The sequence below is a fragment of the Arachis hypogaea genome, chromosome 17 (genome assembly GCF_003086295.3).
Source record: "Arachis hypogaea cultivar Tifrunner chromosome 17, arahy.Tifrunner.gnm2.J5K5, whole genome shotgun sequence".
Lineage (NCBI taxonomy): Eukaryota > Viridiplantae > Streptophyta > Magnoliopsida > Fabales > Fabaceae > Arachis > Arachis hypogaea.
In genome coordinates, this window is record NC_092052.1 from 13,426,324 (window position 1) to 13,445,060 (window position 18,737).

General features: G+C 30.3%; 2 protein-coding genes across 3 annotated transcripts; one reads left to right on the forward strand and one right to left on the reverse strand.

The window, feature by feature from the left end:
* The first annotated feature begins 5,384 nt into the window (after nt 1–5,384).
* LOC112765132 (E3 ubiquitin-protein ligase SDIR1) lies at nt 5,385–9,648 on the forward strand. 2 transcript variants are annotated; one of them, XM_025810996.3, is made up of 9 exons: nt 5,385–5,549; nt 6,292–6,437; nt 6,591–6,645; nt 6,754–6,806; nt 6,915–7,143; nt 7,291–7,405; nt 7,672–7,723; nt 8,200–8,325; nt 9,291–9,648. In XM_025810996.3, the coding sequence occupies exons 2-9, from the start codon at nt 6,360–6,362 to the stop codon at nt 9,408–9,410; spliced, it is 828 nt and encodes a 275-aa protein (XP_025666781.1). In that variant the 5' UTR covers nt 5,385–5,549; nt 6,292–6,359; the 3' UTR covers nt 9,411–9,648. The 2 variants fall into 2 exon arrangements, with proteins under 2 accessions (XP_025666781.1, XP_025666782.1); XM_025810997.3 differs by having other exon boundaries at nt 5,398–5,549; nt 7,675–7,723.
* An 856-nt stretch (nt 9,649–10,504) lies between these two features.
* Nucleotides 10,505–12,972, reverse strand: LOC112766416 (peptidyl-prolyl cis-trans isomerase FKBP20-1). Its single transcript, XM_025812311.3, has 6 exons — nt 12,810–12,972; nt 12,055–12,173; nt 11,596–11,729; nt 11,432–11,511; nt 11,116–11,208; nt 10,505–10,962 (listed from the first exon to the last, which is right to left on the reverse strand). The coding sequence occupies exons 2-6, from the start codon at nt 12,161–12,163 to the stop codon at nt 10,818–10,820; spliced, it is 561 nt and encodes a 186-aa protein (XP_025668096.1). The 5' UTR covers nt 12,164–12,173; nt 12,810–12,972; the 3' UTR covers nt 10,505–10,817.
* Nucleotides 12,973–18,737: the final 5,765 nt, after the last annotated feature.

Here is an 18,737-nt window from a genome sequence, read left to right on the forward strand (position 1 = left end):
TTAACCCTCGCATTACATTGTTTTTTACTTTTCCTTCTTTTTATTATTATTTTTAACTTAGTTTTTGAAGTATAACATTGTTAGAAAGATTTAGTGCGGCAACTAAGGTGACCACATGATTAGCGTTTTAGTTAAGAAAAAGTATAGGAAATTAATTTTTAATAGATAATATTAATAAATGTTTTATTGTAAAATTATTTTTTAATTTTTATTTTAAAAGAAATTATAATTAAAATTTAAAATATATAATTTAATATTTATAATTTAAAATTAAAAAATGACTGAGTTAGTTGAAAAAATTAATCCCTTGATTATACTCTTTAGTTAATATGTACACCCTCTGTATCTATAAAGTAAATAAAACATTTTTTCTCATGTTTTATACTTTTATTTAACTAATAACTTGTGTTTGTTGAGAAAAAAGGTTTGCTTATAAGATTTAAAGGCTTATCTCCAGGTAACCTGGGAGTTGGGACATAAAATATCATAGTTAGTGGTGGCTAATTTTTTTTTATATTGGTTAAATATATGTAATATATTGTTATTAGAAAATTAGGTGTTTTTTTTTCATATGGTGTTTTATTCAAATCGGACGGTCCGATTTGTTTGATGAAAAAAATAAATTACAAATCGGAGGGTCCGATTTGCTTGAAGAAAAAATTAAACTCCAAATCGGATGGTACGATTTGTATTTTTTATTTTTTTATTTGTTAAAATAAAAATCGGACGATCCGATTTTAACATTAAATTTTTTTCTTTCGAAATCACAAATCGAACCGTCCGATTTATGTCATCCCATATCCAAATAAAACACCTCTCAACTCACACCATATTATCATACATGTTCTTTTTTTCCACACAAAAAATCAAAAGCGGTTAGTGGTCAAGCAAAAGGACAAAAACATTTAAAAGAAAAAAAAAAAGAAGAAAAGAAAACTAATCATGGTTATTGACCTTTCTTAGATGTGTGGCAGTAGTAGTACTGGTTATATCCTCATATCTAACCCAAAAAAAAAAAAATATCCTTTCAACAACCTTGATTGAAAAGTAAATTCGATTAGTAAAAATAAAAATGATTATATCATAGTAATTTACTATTTAACTTGATATATTTTTATGGGATCTAAGAACTTCAAAGATAATCAATTTGTCAATCATTAACAACGAATTATAGTTATCAACTTAGCATAGTTTTTTTATTTCTTTTTTTTTTTCAATTAAAAAAGTCTATGATGGAGTAGTATTTAATTGAGATTTATTTTAAAATTTGTCATTAACTAATAAATTAATTACTAAACCAACTTAACTTGATTTTCTTTTGTTAATTTAATTAAATTGATTATCGTTACTTCCAATGGCCGCTTTTTAATTTGATTATGGAGGTAAAGTTGGTACTGAACTTGGATATGGAAAAGAGTGGTGCTTAACATTGGTGTGGTGTCAGGCACAACTCGGATCCAAGAATTTCTTGAACTTAATTCAAAAAGTAAATTAACAGAGAAAATGGACCATCCGATTTCATGTAAATCATCAAAAAAAAATTTGATCATAAAAAAATCGCAGAGTCCGATTTACTTTATGTGAATTTCAGATCCTCCCTTCATGCAAAACGGACCCTTCGATTTGCTTCCAAAAACTTAAAAACAAAGAACTCGAAGGGTCCGATTTCTTAACACTAAATCTGAGCAAAAAATTGTCCCAAAAATTAGTATAGCACCTCCATCATCCATAACCCAGCACAACACCTTCACCTCTTCCATAACCAAAAAAATCAACCACCAATGGCTTATGTCTCCAAGGTAGAGTTTATTTTTGGGTAAAGCTTCATGGTAGGGTTTTTCTTTAAGGTTTTCGGGTTTTGGTGAATGGTCCCAGTTAATTAGTTGGATCCATGGTCCACCGGTTCCGGAGATCAATTTATGTTCTCATGGTTGTGTGTTTTTTTGGGTCTCTTTTTTTATTTTTATTTTTTTAGGTGTCTTCTCATGGTTGTGTATGTGAGATGTTGGAGATAATTTGCTCCCAATTTTTATTTTTTTTAAAAAGAACTTGTTTGGAGTACTAAAAATTAAAATTTATTTAAGAATTGGATTCTTTTTATTTTAAAACAATTAAAATAAATAATTCAATTTTTTTTAAAAATTCGAATTCTTATTTTTTTATTTGTAAATTAGACTAAAAGGAGTCTGATTTTTTAATTTACTCACATATTCTTCAAAATTTAAATTCAATTAATATATTATAATTATTCTAAATCATGAAATTGAGTTTCAAATAGAAATAAATTCTTTTTTTAATAAAAATAAAATTTTTTCACATGTTAAATAATTTTCAAACAAGGTGTAAATAGTCACCAAAAAAAAAACAAGGTGTAAATGATTAGCAGTTGGCACCACCAAAAACATTTCAGTTATTTTTTAGGCATTCATTAATTTGATAAGTTTCAAAGGTAGGTGAACCTGCTTAAGTGGCTAAGGTGGAGGCTCTAAGGGAAAACTACATTGATTTAATCATTTAATTTGTTCAATACTTCAAAGCAAAATGTGTTAATGATGCGTACCCATAAAGCATTATTAGATGAACTTGATCATCATGTTGGTTCGGCTCTCAACATTGACAAATCAATCAATCCAACAAAATCTATCACCCAATACAAGAATTTTAAGAATATGTAAACATGTAATCTGATCAGGAAATCTAGGCCAAAAACTAAAATATACATAATTGTAGGGATGACTACACAATAGAGTGGGGATGAGAAACAATTTTTTTCTTCCAACCTCGTTTTTCATGGTGGAGAAATTTTCCTCCTCTTCCTTAATAATATATAACTTCAATGATTTCTACGGGATTATAGATAAATAAAATTTTAACTATTTTATATAATAACACATTATAAATTAAGTTTAAACATTAAATGATTAAATTTTAAACAAAGTATGCAATGTACTTTTACAGATAAAAAAAAATATGATGGATATTGTACAATTTTCATTTGAAAAATCAAGTATTAACGTCTTTGAGAAATATTAGGTAAATAAACAATTTTTGTAATTAAGTCTAATAAAATTATTTTTTAAAAAAAAAAGAAAAGACATAAATTCATATGCACATGTGAAAATTTTTTATTGTGTTAATAAATTATTCAATTAACTTAGTTAAATTTAGTTACTAAATGACTTGTTTCTATAATCACGGTAACGTCTTTATTATAAAAATATTATTGCTACTCCAGTAGCTCTATTTAAAATACTTAATAATTCAACAAAAATGATGAGAGGTCTCCATTAAATTAACTAATCGTTTTTGTGTCCAATATTTGGGGTAAGTCTCAAAGTTATTCTTAACGTTTTAATTGTCCTATTTAAATCCCTAACATTTCAAAATAGACTTAATGTTGTCTTGTCGTTAGGGATCCGTTAACAGAATTGACAGCGGGACAAAATTGAGACGATTTTGAAACGTTAGGGGCTTAAATAGGACGAAAACGTTGGGAACAAAAACAATACATAGAAATAAATTTTAATTTTATCCTTTAATAATATCAATTTTTTATTGTACATAGTAGTCAATTATTTTTTAATCACATCTAAATAAATTACTGTTAATCACATTACTTTCATTATAAATAAATTAATTTTTTTATAATTTTACTCTTAAAGTAACGTAATCTTTTTATAAATAAATAAATTTTACACTTTTATTTTAAATAATGTAATTTTACTTTCATTACTTAATCACATTACTTATAATTTTTTTTTATAATTTTACACTTTCATTTTAAATAAATTAATTTTTTTATAATTTTACGTTTAAAGTAATGTAATTTTTTTATAAATAAATAAATTTTATACTTTCATTCTAAATAATGTAATTTCACTTTCATTACTTAATCAAATTACTTATAATTTTTTTATAATTTTACACTTAAAGTAATGTAATTTTTTATGAATAAATAACTTTTACACTTTCATTCTAAATAATGTAATTTTACTTTTATTACTTAATCACATTACTTATATATATTTTTTTATAATTTTACACTTTCATTCTAATCACATTACATTATTTATTTAGAATAAAAGTGTAAAATTTATTTATTTATAAAAAAATTACCTTACCTTAAGTATAAAATTATAAAAAAAATGAATTTATTGTAATTAAGTGTAATTTACTTAGATGTGATTAAAAAATAATTGAATACTATGTACAGCAAAAAATTAATATTATTGAAGGATAAAATTAAAATTTATTTCTATGTATTGTTTTTGCCCCAACGTTTTCGTCCTATTTAAGTTCCTAACGTTTAAAATCGCCTCAATTTTGTCTCGTCGTCAATTCTATTAACGGATCCCTAATGGTAGGACAACATTAAACCAATTTTAAAACGTTAGAAATTTAAATAGGACAATTAAAATATTAGGAACAACTTTATTTAAAACTTACCCCAAATATTGAGAATAAAAACGATAGTTTACTCCATATATATAATTATATTTGCAATATAGATCTTTACGATCGAGGATATAGTTCTCAATCCCACTCTATATTTCCTCACAGAGAGATCTTTGTACTTATTTCACATTCTCACAGGAAAATATTTCGCACCATTCCTATTCCCCTCTTAAAATATTTTCACGAATATCTACGTCTTCAATCACCTGGAGACATCAGGCAAGCACACAGCAAAAACAAAATACACGCATAGAAGATAAGAGAAGACCATATCTAAGTTAAAAGATTAAGGAATTAAACAAAAAAATAAAATATTAAAAATAAGACATAAAGAATAAGAACATAAAAATTAGTATTTTTGTATTTTATTTGGTGATAAGTTAAAATAAATTATAAGAATTTAATTTATTTTTTTAATTTAAAAAATTAAAAAAATAATAAAAAATTAACAAAAATAATAATAAAAAAAAGTTATATTTCTTATTAGTATCTTTATATTTTGTTAGAATAGATATAAAATATACTAATTTAATATCTTTATATATAATATCTTTGTTTATGTCTCTGTTAAACATGATTTTATGTCTCAATATTCTGACAAACCCAACCTAAGTTTACATATAATCAACTTAAGTTAACCAAATAAACAATGCAGCAATTCATTGGTCAGCGACAAACTCTTAAATAGAGCTCAGTATCGCGACGGATTAGTTCTTGACCTACCGAATTGGGAGATACCGTGAGAAACCAAAAAAACAATTTATATACCTATTTAAACAAATATCAAAAGTTTAAAAAAATTTTAGGCCTCTCAAAAATTTTTCCTAGGTAGGCACAAGAACTAAATGATGAGTACATTTGGGCCAAGCCCACTTATGTAAGGTCAGAATGGGCCACTAACAACTGCATTAGATATGGCCTCATTAAAAGTAACTCAGAAACGGAGCCCAAAAAGAAATGCAGCAAAAACAAAAAAGCAACGTCATGATCTTTGTTGGTGGCGAAGTAGAATTGAATCGATAGAGATACCACAATCGAACGTTCCGTTTGTGATCGAAACTCTGTTTTCCGATCACTGCCTCAAATCCAAATTCGTAAGTCACATCTTTCGCTCTGATTTCTAATTCGCACGCATCATCGCATCAAAATGCTTCATGATGATTCTTTTGGCCAGTAGCGGTTTTTGTTAAGGAGATTTTTAAGATGTTCAATCCATCTGAATTGCGATCTAGGGTTTTTTTTGTTTGGTTTAATTTTTATTTTTTGATGGGGTTTTTGTTCTTTTCGATTTATCTTAGGAATCATATTTTTGGTTGTGGTCATCAGTGTTTTGCTTGCTTCATTACAAGTATAATAACCCGGAAGTGATTTGCCATTGTCATGATTCTGATTTTTAGTGTGTTCTTAAGGATAGTCGGTAAGGGATCAATTGTTGTTGAAAATCATGCCTTTAATTATGTCTGTTTCTGTACTCCGTGTGTGGATAATTAGTAGCTGGCACCTTTCTAGTTAGAGATTTATCTTTTTGGATAAATGTAATTATTGAGAAGAAAATAGGTGGAAATTTTCATGAAGAAAGGACAAGAACAAAATCTAGCTAGAAGGGGGAAAAAATGAAGCATAGCTTTCCAGTCTCTCAATATGAGACAGGAAATTTTCCATGAAAACACTGTGTGCTCTACATTAAATAGCTATCATATAATGCTATTCCAAAAGTTTCTTGTCTAAAAAGCTATCATATTTTAATGGTGGAGAATCTGTTTGAATCATGTTGATTTATCATTTATGGTTGGATTTCTTGTGGTCTGACTATGATTTGTTTCACAATATTGGCAGGTTTTAATTGTAGCTTTCTGTTTAGTCAAGTGGTGAAATTTTAATTTAGGTTTCAACTCCATAAAGCCATGAGTTTTGTATTCCGGGGAACAAGAGCGGACATAGAAAATGGATTTCCAGGATTTATGCCTGAGCGACGTGCATTGGTATGTAACTTCTATACCAATTATCTGCATATGGATGTCAGTGAAGCTGACTATTGTGATGATTTTTTGCGTCTTTGTTTTTTGAATAAAGGGCTGTCTCATTTTTTATAAAACATTAACTGAAACCAAATATTAATTCCATTTTTTCTTCAGCGTGTTCATCCAGCACGTCCTAGTAATTCCAATTCACTCACTTTCCTCGTCACAGGTACTAAACTTCTGTCATATTATGCACATGTTTTTCTTTTTTCCCTTTAATTATCTGTGTACTGTGTCCTCATTATCCTATTCTGATCATATTGCCTACATTATTCAGTTCTCTTGTTGTTCATGATACTTAACTCGCACCAGATGTCACCAAATTTTCTGGTATGATCTTCTAGAATCTAGATGATAAATACAAATGTTTTCCATGTAAACTCTGATTTTAAATGATTAAAGTGATTTATGCCGTCTTCTATTAATTTCTGTCTGCAGCTCTGGCTGGTGCTTGGTGTTTTCTTAATGGCTACAATGTTGAGGATGTATGCAACATGTCAACAGCTTCAAGCACAGGCTCAAGCTCATGCAGCAGCAGCTAGTGGGCTTTTAGGCCACACTGAGCTGCGGTTGCATATGCCGCCATCAATTGCCCTTGCCACCAGAGGACGCCTACAAGGCCTCAGACTTCAACTTGCACTTCTTGATCGGGAGTTTGATGAGCTAGGTCGTGAAATTTTATTCATTTTTCCACTTAGCTGTTTAGAACCTTTTGAATCTAATTCTGCGGAACTTTATCAAGGTGTATATTTCACATGTACTAGAGTTATGTAGAATGTTTTATTCATGTAATTTTTTTTTTTACTTTGTACAGATTATGAAACACTAAGGGCTCTTGATTCTGATAATGTTCCTACTGCACCTTCCATGACCGAGGAAGAGATAAATGCACTTCCTGTACACAAATACAAGGTTTCTGGTCCACAAAAGTAAGTAACGGTCAGATTAATTCTATCTCTAAGAGTAATTCTAATTAGATGAGAACCCCAGTTGTGATAACGAATTATTATTTATTGCATTCTTCAAAACTGCACCAATTGTTTTCAAAAAAAAAATTTCTTCTAATCTTTATATTTTTATTATTCACCAATTTAAAGGAGCCTGTGACATGATTTTGCAAGATTCTATATACGCTTCTTAGAAATTATAAATTTATAATTCTGGTTTCTTGACAAGAAGCTGCATTTGCTTACAGCAGTGGCACTGGTTCCTCAATGCAACAGGGGTCATCTTCCACTCCTGCGGAGGTAGCAACTACATCTTTGGTTATTTTGTTTTATTTTGGCTAATTGGCTTAAACAAGTGACATATATTGCATCCGTTGACAATTCCACTTTTTTCTAGGAGTGTTCATACTTAATATTAGTGCTTGCCTTTCCTGTGCTTTGACTATATTGCATTACCATTATGAACACATCAATATCCTCACATTTGTCATTATTGACAACTTTATTTGCCAATTTCTTTAGATAGGTAGTATTTCGTGTATATAAAGTTATTAGGGAATGAAAATCCACTGCCTGTATTGTGTATCAGTCTATATGATGCAATATGTTTTGTTCTCTTAAGCAGATCTCTTGTTTGATAGATGTTTTTATATTTTTTATGGGGAGCTGATAACAAAAGCTTCTGATCACATGCTTTTCTAGCAAATCTCTATGGTCTGAGCTTAGTGTAGAGTGACAGATTGAAATAACTTATTGCTTCATTTTATTTGTGGCAGAAGAAGCAAGACAATTCAAATGTAGCTGGAAGCATGAAAGCCGCTGATGATGAGCTGACTTGCAGTGTATGTTTGGAGCAAGTTAACATTGGGGATGTACTTCGTAGCTTGCCCTGCTTGCATCAGGTTTATACAATCATCCCATATCTTTAGTTTTTATTTGCATAGAAAATTTTTTGTTTTCAATTGTAAGTGTGTGAGTTTCCAAGAGACAGAGAAAATGAGCAATCGGTCAAGGAGAGAAAATTCTGATCAACTGAAGCTGGTACTTCAAAAATCTTGTTAAGAGTAAAGACTTAGTATGACAGGTTGCATTATTTAGAAGTGGAAGCTCACTCATCAATGGCATCATTGTAAACGGTCTCTCTGTAGACATGATACATGACAGAGCACAATGGCGTCATTTGATTCATGTAGCCGACCCCACTTAGTGGGACAAGGCTTTGTTGTTGTTGGAAGCTCACTCATCAATTCTATATTACAACCTGAGCTACTCCTAACTCCAAAGTAGCTACTATACTAGACTAGGTGTTATGTACAGCTGGTGTAGAATGGATACTTAACTAACTATAACAGAATACAACTGCTACTTTGGCTTCTGATCCTATGTTGCAGGCATAATAATGCTGAATAGTATGAGTTCCAAGACCCTGAGTCTATAAACCAAACAACAGCCTTGAGTCTGCTTTAATTTAGTTAACTCCAACCAGTCACCTTGACCTTTATAAGTTGCTAGAATAGGCTTTACATGTGGCCAACAATTATAATTGAGATTGAAAGTATATCTGATCTTACCGATGGTTGAAATTGGATATCTTGAATTATGTTGCTGGCATGACCCTTGTTATATTGCTGAGTTTTTTCAATTTGAGCTGGGCCATTTAGATCGAGACATGGATGCAATTAGGTTAGCACCATATTTATATTGCTGGCATCTGGGCATGTTACTTGCCTTACTTAGATTTGATGTCCAATTTGTCTTGAGAGTTATTTTACTAGGAAGAAAAATCATTTATGCAAAATTTCATTGAAGTTTATAATCTTTATATATATCTGAGGCAATCTGACTGATGCAAAGCTTGTTTTTGAAGTTTCATGCGAATTGCATTGATCCCTGGCTGCGACAACAAGGAACATGCCCCGTCTGCAAATTCAGAGCGGGATCTGGGTGGAATGAAAGTGGAGCTAATGATATTGCAGATATGGTTTGATGTCCTACTCTAATTTTTTTTTGTGAATGAGGTTCTGATTGTTTTAAACAGCTGTAACTAACGTGAATGCATCAAAACAAGTGGCTTTATGACTAGTAGTTTTGTAATTACAATAGTAGGGATTTGAGGGTTAGCATGTAACAACTATATAATATGAATCTTATGCTTGCCACTGAAATTACCAAGTTTCTTGGCCTGCTTTTGTACAGCATATTTTTTACAGTTATTTTTTTCTTCACCTTCCTGGGATCTCTTTTTACGGTTGTTCGGTTAGAAAATTGAAATATACTGATGTGGGACACAAATATGCTTAGGCTATGGAGACTTGTTTTATCTTTTGTGTCTCTAAAAAGTGAAGACAGTTATGACAATATATATACCGTAATATCATGCCATACTGTTGACATCAGCAAGGTTTTGAGCCGCTGATGACTCTCTCTATCTTGTGAGAGTTTTCTTTATATAAATAAATAAATCTCAGTTTAAGTATTCCTAACTTTACAAACTTATTTTTATTTAAACAGAACGTTCAGTACTTTCATATTTTATAATATCAAACACTCTTTATGTATGATTAGTAAATTTAATTACAGTTGTGTGATGCTAAATATTTGTGCAAAAAAAAATAGAAATTTAGGTTTAAATTTTCACTCGTTCGTCATATGCATATTTGTTTTATGAACTTTTACATTATATTTTTTATTAATTTTTGTAATAATATAAGGTTAGATCAGGTTTTTTTTTTTTTGTTAGGAAAATTTTAGGAAGAAATTTTTTATAAACAATAGTGATAATACATCTTTATATTCTCTTCAACTTTTGTTTGTGGCAAAAGCTTATTAGAAAACGTAGAAAAACTGTTTATTTTTTCTGCCCTTTTTTCAGAAACTTTTTTTTTTTTTTGGTTTAAAGAAACACTTATTTTATTCTAAAAACACAAACAACTGAGGTCATTATGCATTTTCTTACTAGTAATTATTTGACTCACATCTTCCATTCTTTCAAAAGTTTTGCAAATAATAAATACGATTAATTGTTTAAAATAAAATCATTTTAACAAATTAAACTTTAAAGAAATACAACCAAGATGGAAATGGAAAAACCAAAATACCAACTTCATTCCTTTGTTGTACCTAAATTCATAGTATACAAAGAAAGATATTATATGCTTAACCGACTGGATAATCAACTCAGCAACAGAGCAAGGAAAATTATGCTATAGGATCTTTTAGAATACTATTGCAATAAGAAAACACGTCATTTAATGATGATTATTGTTTTTGTTCATTCTAAAGTACCAAAACCTATAATATTTTGTATCATTAATGTGGCATTTGATTCCTACATTGTTCAGTATAGACTCATGGGTAAGGGATAAAAGACACTAGTAGCTATTTGATTAACACCCTACTTTCCTTTCCCTTTGCCCTTTCCTTTCTTGGATTCTAACTTGGCCTGCACACGAGCAGCAGCCGCCGCCTTTGCTTCTTCTCTCTTCTTCTTCTCTTCCTCCTTCGCAGCAGCCGCCATTTCTCTTTGCTTCTTTATCTCTCTTTCATTTTCATGTCAAATAATAGACACACCAAATTACTTTCCAAGAAAAACTAGCATACATCCTAGCAAAAATAGAAAGAAAGAAAAACAACCCTAAACTTTTGAGAAGTTCAGATGCAATAAAATGGTTGGTGTAACATGTGCTACTTACTCTAGCCTAGCCCTCTCCTCTGAAACACTTCCGAGGCTTGATCCCTTACGAGGTCGACAGGAAACTAGCTCAACTTCGAAGATGAGTGTCGCACTGCGATGCAATAAAAATAAATCATAAATTTGCATTCACAGTTAGGTGCAACTTCTCATGATAATCAAATTTAGATGAAAAACCAAGCTGTAAGAAATAACCAACTTTCTCTTGAATCATTGCAGCTTTTTCATTTCTGAGTTAAATATTTCGTTAAAGAAAATATGTAACAATAATTATGTACGGGAGCAAAAACAATTTAAGCATAAAATGAGGTTAGTACCCAGGGGGAATATCCGGTGGCGCTCCTGCACTGCCATACGCATACTCTGGCTTGCATGTTATTTTTGCAATTTCTCCAACCTAGTAAAAACCAGCAAAAATCATAAGATGATGAAAAGTTTTTATTTAAAGGTTACACCTCATGAAAAGTGTGTTTGGTTTAACCTTCATGGTTCTCACAGCAATGTCCCAAGCCCTGATAACACTGGCACTTCCAATCTCAAAAGTGAAGATAGAGTTATCCTCATGTGTTGTGTCAAATACTTCACCAGTATCAGCAAGTGTGCCTTCATAATGCACTGGCATGGAAAACAATATTACAAAGGTGCTCTAATAATTTTACACTCGACAATCCGATAGAATAGAACAAGTTATAAAAGTACATTGCCAAAACTGCTTCTAAGGATGACAATTATAGAAATAGAGAATAATCTCATCCACAGAAGCACATTAACCATGAGATATGTCTAGACCAATTATTTAGAGTAACATTATTAATCATCAATCATCCAATATTGTAGTTGATAAAGTATAAAAGACAGAAAATCACTCATTCATCACTTGATGAGTGGAACAAGGCTATGAATCAAGTATTAACATAACATTAACAGGCACAAGCATTACCATCAACAAGAGGAAAATCTTCTGTTGGAGACACAGCATCTAGCTTGCTTTTTATCAGAATGGTTTTAGTGACTCCTCCATCACCAGTCAAATCAATTGCATCACCCATGGTTTACACACTATTAAGATCACAAGAAAAAGAATAAAATAAGATAACAACAACGCATGGATAAGTTATGCACTCTCTTGCCCCTTACAAGAATTACAAGAATTACAAGAATTTCATCCCAAAAGGTAAGCTCAAAGAGGGAGGGTTATCCCTATCACACTAAGCACAAATCACTGGGAATCATGCAAGAAAAAACAAAGGAAGAAACAAATGGAGAATCTCAGAGACAAGGGGATGAAACTTATCTACAGCATAGCAATTTTAACCATATAAGAATATCCCTAATTCCCAATGAACTACATTCATAATACAACTAAACTGCGCCACGCAATTAACTCTAAATAATAATAAAAACAAGAACATCATGCAATTGCAATCCCTCACAAGACAAATTAAAACTAATAGACATTAAACCTGTATTCCTATTCCTATTCCTATTCTAATATTATATTCTCCACCAAGATTACGCAACTTTCGATTCCCAAATTTCAAAATTGAACACGAATTTCACCATTCATACACTAAAACGATTCAATCTTTGCAGCATACCAGAGCCATTCTCGCAAAGGGTAAAACCAAACAATTCTCAAGAACCATTAATAAAATATGACAAGAATTTAGCAGAGTGGCGAAGAGTCAACGATACCGAGAGTGATGAACCCCTTCTTCAGCTGAAGGAACAAGAAGAAAAAGAAGGAAACGAAGAAGCCTCTGAAAGGAACCGGGTTACCGAATCGACGTTGAGTGATGAAACTGAAGAGTTTTGGAGAAGTTGTGTGGCCATATGCGTTCTTTGAAGCTATATACGAAAATGGAGCAAGGATGCCGTTAAATACCGCATTGGGAATCAGGGAATCTAGATTCCTCACGCGCATCATCGGCGCGTGAAAAAACAGAAATAGAAAATACATTTTATTTTTATTTTTTTTTATAAAATCTTTAAGATATTAAATGTGAAAGTGATATTCTTCAACTAACGAAATAGTGAGAAATAGTGAGACAGGAAGAGCATACATTATTTTTCTATAATTTTAAGAGAATACAAAATAATAATAATAATAATAATAATACACAATTATTTTGCATCTCTATTACTAATTTAACAATTAAACAAAAGTAAGTGGCTGAATTTAGAAGTTAATTTTTTTGGATATTGAATAAAAATTGGTATAATTTTTTAATATTGGAAGTTATGGTGTTTTACAAAATTATGGAGGTTATAGAATTCGCAGAGTGCGAATTGTCGGATCAAAATTTTTTTAATTTATAAAGACAATATGCATATTGCGTATTGTATTATTTTAATATTAAATTACAATAAACAGTTTGCGTATTGTAAAAACACAGATTGTGTATTGTCAGTGCAATACGTATTCTGCGTATTATGCTTACACAGAACAGCGCTTCCAAAACACTGTAAAACTCTATTTTTTGTAATATTAACGTAAAACTCTATTCACTCTTCCCTATTAAAATAAAAAATCTGAATTTAGAAGGACAAAATAGAAAAAATTTTTACGTTATTTATGTAATAATTTTCAACGGTTATCAATAAAATTTTTGTTAAAATGATTTTTCGAACACAAAATAATTATTGAATATATTTTAAAGTTTCTAATTACAATTATTTATGTAAAAATTTACTTGAGACCTTTTTGATAATTGTTGAGAATTTAAAAAATAAAATTAGTTTGATGGACTATGAATATAAAATAATTATATATATTTAATTATATAATATTATATTAATAAAAATAATTATTTAAAAGAATAAATATATAAAACGCTTTACTCTTAAAAATTATTTATGAACTCTTCTTTATAATTTAAAAATAATTTCTATTTTCTAGTAATAACTTAAAATGAGAAATACAATAAACAATGAGGTATTATACTATTATTGCTTCCAGTATATTTCTTTTTCTGTAAATTATATTCACATTGGTTGGATCCCATAAAAATCGTTTAACACATTTCAACAAGTAATAGTATAGCTTTGAAAATAAAAACAATGAGCACCGTTTAAGTAACCCATGATCCATGGAAATGGCAAGATTGTGAGAATCGAATGGGTCATTAAATTAGTCAAGTGACTAATTGAATAATTTAATTGGAATCAAATTGTAGTTAAACTGATTTAATTAAATATATAATAAAATTATAATAAATTTTAATATATAATTTTAAATATTTAAATTTAGTAATTTTTAAATTAATAAAATTTAAAATTTGATAATTTTACACAATAAATTTTTTATAATTTATGTTAAAATTTCATAAATAACTTTAAATATTAAAGTTTATAACTAAAAAAAAAATCAAAATCCATATAAATGTTTGAAATTTTTGAATGACATTATCTTGTAATTGTTGATCACTCTATACTTGTTCCATCTAAATTACATACAAATTACAAATTACATACAGCAGGCATTATAATAATTTCAGCAAAATCTAAAATTATAGAATGATTAACCAAATAAAAAAATTAACTGAATTCAAATCAGTGGACTAAATTAAAAAAATAGAATTATTGAATAGCAGAAGAATCCTACATCAATTCATATAATTAACCAAATAAAAAAATCAATTGAGTTCAAATCAGCGGACTAAATTAAGAAAACACAGAATTACTAAAAAATAGAAAAATTCTGCATCAATTCATATAATTAATCAAATAAAAAAATTAACTGAATTCAAATCAATGAACAAAATTCTTTACTGCAGCAACCAGCAATTCATATAGTTAATTAACAAAATAAAAAAATTAATTGAAAAACCATTACAACTCATCGCGACAGAAAGCAGAGAAGGCATCTAGGTCACGACGGTAGAACAGATGTCTGATGACATTGACAGAGAATCTTCAAACGACCAGACAACGCCGACCAGGGAAGCTTCGTAGTTCAGACGAGCAGACAACGACGCCGCTGACAGCAGCTTCGATCCGCAACGGTGAGTTCTTTCTGCCCGTTGGAGTTCCTTCTGCCCGGTGACAACAACTTCGATCCAGCATCGATTATGGTAGGGACAGTGGCCTTCGTTTGAGTTGGAGAAAGACTGGAAGAGGAAATTAGGTAGTGTTTGTTTTGAGGTATTGAGACAGAGATTGGGAGATTGAGACTCAGTATCATGATTGTTGGTTCAGAGATTGGTACTAAAACTGTCTCTGTCTCCAAAATTTCAGTATTTCAGTACCTCCAAAAAGTGGGGATACAGGGGACTAAAATTTTTAGAAATGGAGACTGAAACTTTAATAACATTTTATACCTAAAATACCCTCATTTCAATTAATTAATTATAATTTTACCCTTTGTGCAAATTAAATTAGAGTTTCATTTTTATTTCAATTTCTATCTCCCATTTTACACCAAACAGAATATTGAGATTTATTTCAATCTCTGTCTCTTAGTCTCTGTCTCTCTGTCTCAATCTTTCTGTCTCTATCTCTCCACCAAATGCTATCTTAAAGTTGAGGTGTGATGAGAGCTCTTCGCAAAAGGGGTTGGATGACTTGGGTCAGCTATGTGGGTTCCGAAATGGGTTTTCTTTTTTCTTTTTTTTCTCGCATTAAAATAACACTGTTTTGGAGCAATAATAAAAGACCGATACTTTTAAAAATTTGTCCGATTTATTGATTAATTATCGGTTCAATTGATTTTTTATTATTTTTTTACAACATAATTTTGGAGTCAACTGAATTAATCAAATGATCATATTTAATTAATCTAATTAAATCGATCGATCCAATCCAATTTTTAGAACCTTAGTAATAAGATTAGCTATTCTCTGTGTAAGCATTTAAATGCACGCTTTGTAAACCACGAACGAGGAACGAAGCATCGTTATATCAAGTTATCAGGAATTATATTCATGTTAAATGCTTGATATTTTATATTTAAACTTTTTATAGTCTGATAAAATAATCACTTTTACTATATTTCAAAAACCGAGATTCTTTTTTCTTATAAAAAAAATTTTGTTTTTATTTTAATCAATTGATGTTTTTTTTTTCTTTTGCCTCTAGGAGTTATTCGAATAAAATTTGTAAAGAAAGTAGGTTTGAAATACGAAATTATCATCATTTTTCTATTCTGAATCAATGTATTGTGTTTATTATTTTTACAGTAAGAATTGTACCTGAAAAAATTTCAACGCTCAAATTAGTACAGATCATGAGAGGTATTAAGCTAAAAATCATATCTGAGTGTATATATTTAAAATAATACATATTTCACGAGGTTATATCTTATAATATTACGAGTTCATCTCTTTATATCATTCTGATATTATGAATTACTTTTTAGATTTAGTTGATTTAGAAGAATGAGTTATCTTTTCATAGGTTGCTTGATGTTTTGTTGGGTATCATATGAGTCACATACATTTCTGTAAGTGTATATATAATCAATATTGTAACATTGTTTTAAGAGGGAAATAATAGATATAACGTAGCCATTAAACTCATAAAATAAATTATTAGGTATTATGTCAATTGATGAAGAATTACCATCATCCTTGTATCATCTTCTATGTAATCTTCTTAGAATATGAGATAATAATCGAAAATGATTTCTTAAGACTTTATATACTCTTGAACTCGATTCTTAGTAATAATTGACTTAAAAAAACATTTTAGAACAAACTCCCAGATTTAGTATGTCTTTCTTTTAAGAAAGGCTTTTTGAGTTTCAGATCTCAATCAAAACGTCTCATTCTTTAAAGTGAAATTTTTTATTTTGCTCATTTTTCTTATAAAGTTCGAACTCTAACGGTTACTTCTATCAATCATAGGTTACTACTTCAATTTATGAATTTAGGAGTTGGATTTTGAATCAAATTTTGCAAAGGGTTATTATAATTACTTTTTTCGTCCCTAACGTCTTGGGTCAAAATCAAAATCTTCCCCCACTTTTTTTTATTATTAAAATTATCCTCAATGTTATTGAATGTTTTAAAATCATCCTTTTGAACATAATAATTTTTGAAATAACATAAATACCCTTTTCTTATTATCACTACTCAGTACTCACCCCACCCAACCATTCTCCCATCCCTTCCCAGTTCCCACCTAAAACAGAAAAACCAAAATGAAGAAAGGAACAAAAGAGGGAGAAGAAAGAAAAGGAAAGAAAGAAGATGGAGGTGACGGTAGGAAAGAGGGCGGGGATCTTCCAACGTCGGCGCTGGCTTCTCTCTCCCTTTCTTGCCTTGCCAGCTGCACCTTCCGACGTTGGCGCTAGCTTCTCGGCACTACCGTACGACGTGATGGCGAAAATAGCGGCGTCGTTTGATGACCCAACCCTGAAGGTAGCGTCGGTGGTGTGCCGGTCGTGGTGGGAGGCATTACGGCCACTGAGGGAGGCAATGATGCTGCTCTGATAGGGGAAGAAGTTCAAGCACGGAAGCCACAGGGGAAGCAGAACGTAGAAAAGGCACTAGAGTCGTTCGAGAAGGCAGCGTCGCGTGGGTTTTCACTTGCCATGGTGGACGCTGGGCGCATGTATTGGGGAGAGGAGAAAAGCAAAGACCCCTTGATTTGTTCCTGAAATCTGCAAAACTCAGAAACTATGCTGCAGAGTGCAATGTAGGGATTTTGTATTTACAAGGTATTTCTTTTTTAAACTAATTTTAAGGTTGAGTTTCTAATTGTGGATGGATATTGGATAAAGAATATTTGTGTTGTTCATAGTGTGTTGACTTTAACTCAAACTAGATTAGTTCATATTTAATAACTTAAAATACAATAGAAAAAACATGGGAATAAACGCGGAAAGATTGGAAATTAATTGCATTGTTTATAGACTTGGGTGCATTATCATTACCATTTTAGGCTTTTGCTGTGGAACAAACTAATGAACACGTAATTTAGCTCACAGGTGCCTTTGTTTCCTTAACCAACAGGTGGTTCAACTGTTCAAGCCTTGGTCAGATATGCAGCTATGTTAAAACTTAAAAGGCGAGGCCGGTACCAATAGAGGAAGAGTTGAGGTTACTGATGGAGAGGGAGAAGAAGGTGGAGAAGGAGGCGGAGGCAAAAGTAGTGGGGTGGCAGAAAGGGAGAGAAGAGAAAGACCAAAAGAGAGTGAAGAGATACGGGAGGGTAGGGGAGTGTTTGTTTTGTTTTTTAATATATTTTTTAATATTTTTATTTTTCTGAAAGGGTGAAATTGTCTGAAAATTATTATTTATGAATAAAATGATGATTTTATAACGTTTTGTAACATTAAGGATGATTTTAATAAGATAAAAAAGTCAAGAACGATTTCGATTTTGACTCAAGTTGTTAAGGACGAAAAAGGTACTTAACTCTTTTACATATTATGATTCTAAGATTAAGAGTTAACGTTTTTATTCCTTGAATTTCAGATTGAATTTTTTTTTATTCTTCGATTTTACAAATTTTTCGTAATGAGTACCCCCAACTCGTAATTTGTAGACTCAAGTGTTTAAGTTTTCAAAATTTTAATGGACACATATAAAAAAAATTCAAGTTGTTAGAATTAATAATTAATAAATTTATTATGCATAAAATAGTAACTTAATTGCAGAATTTGAGTTTAAGATAAAGAAA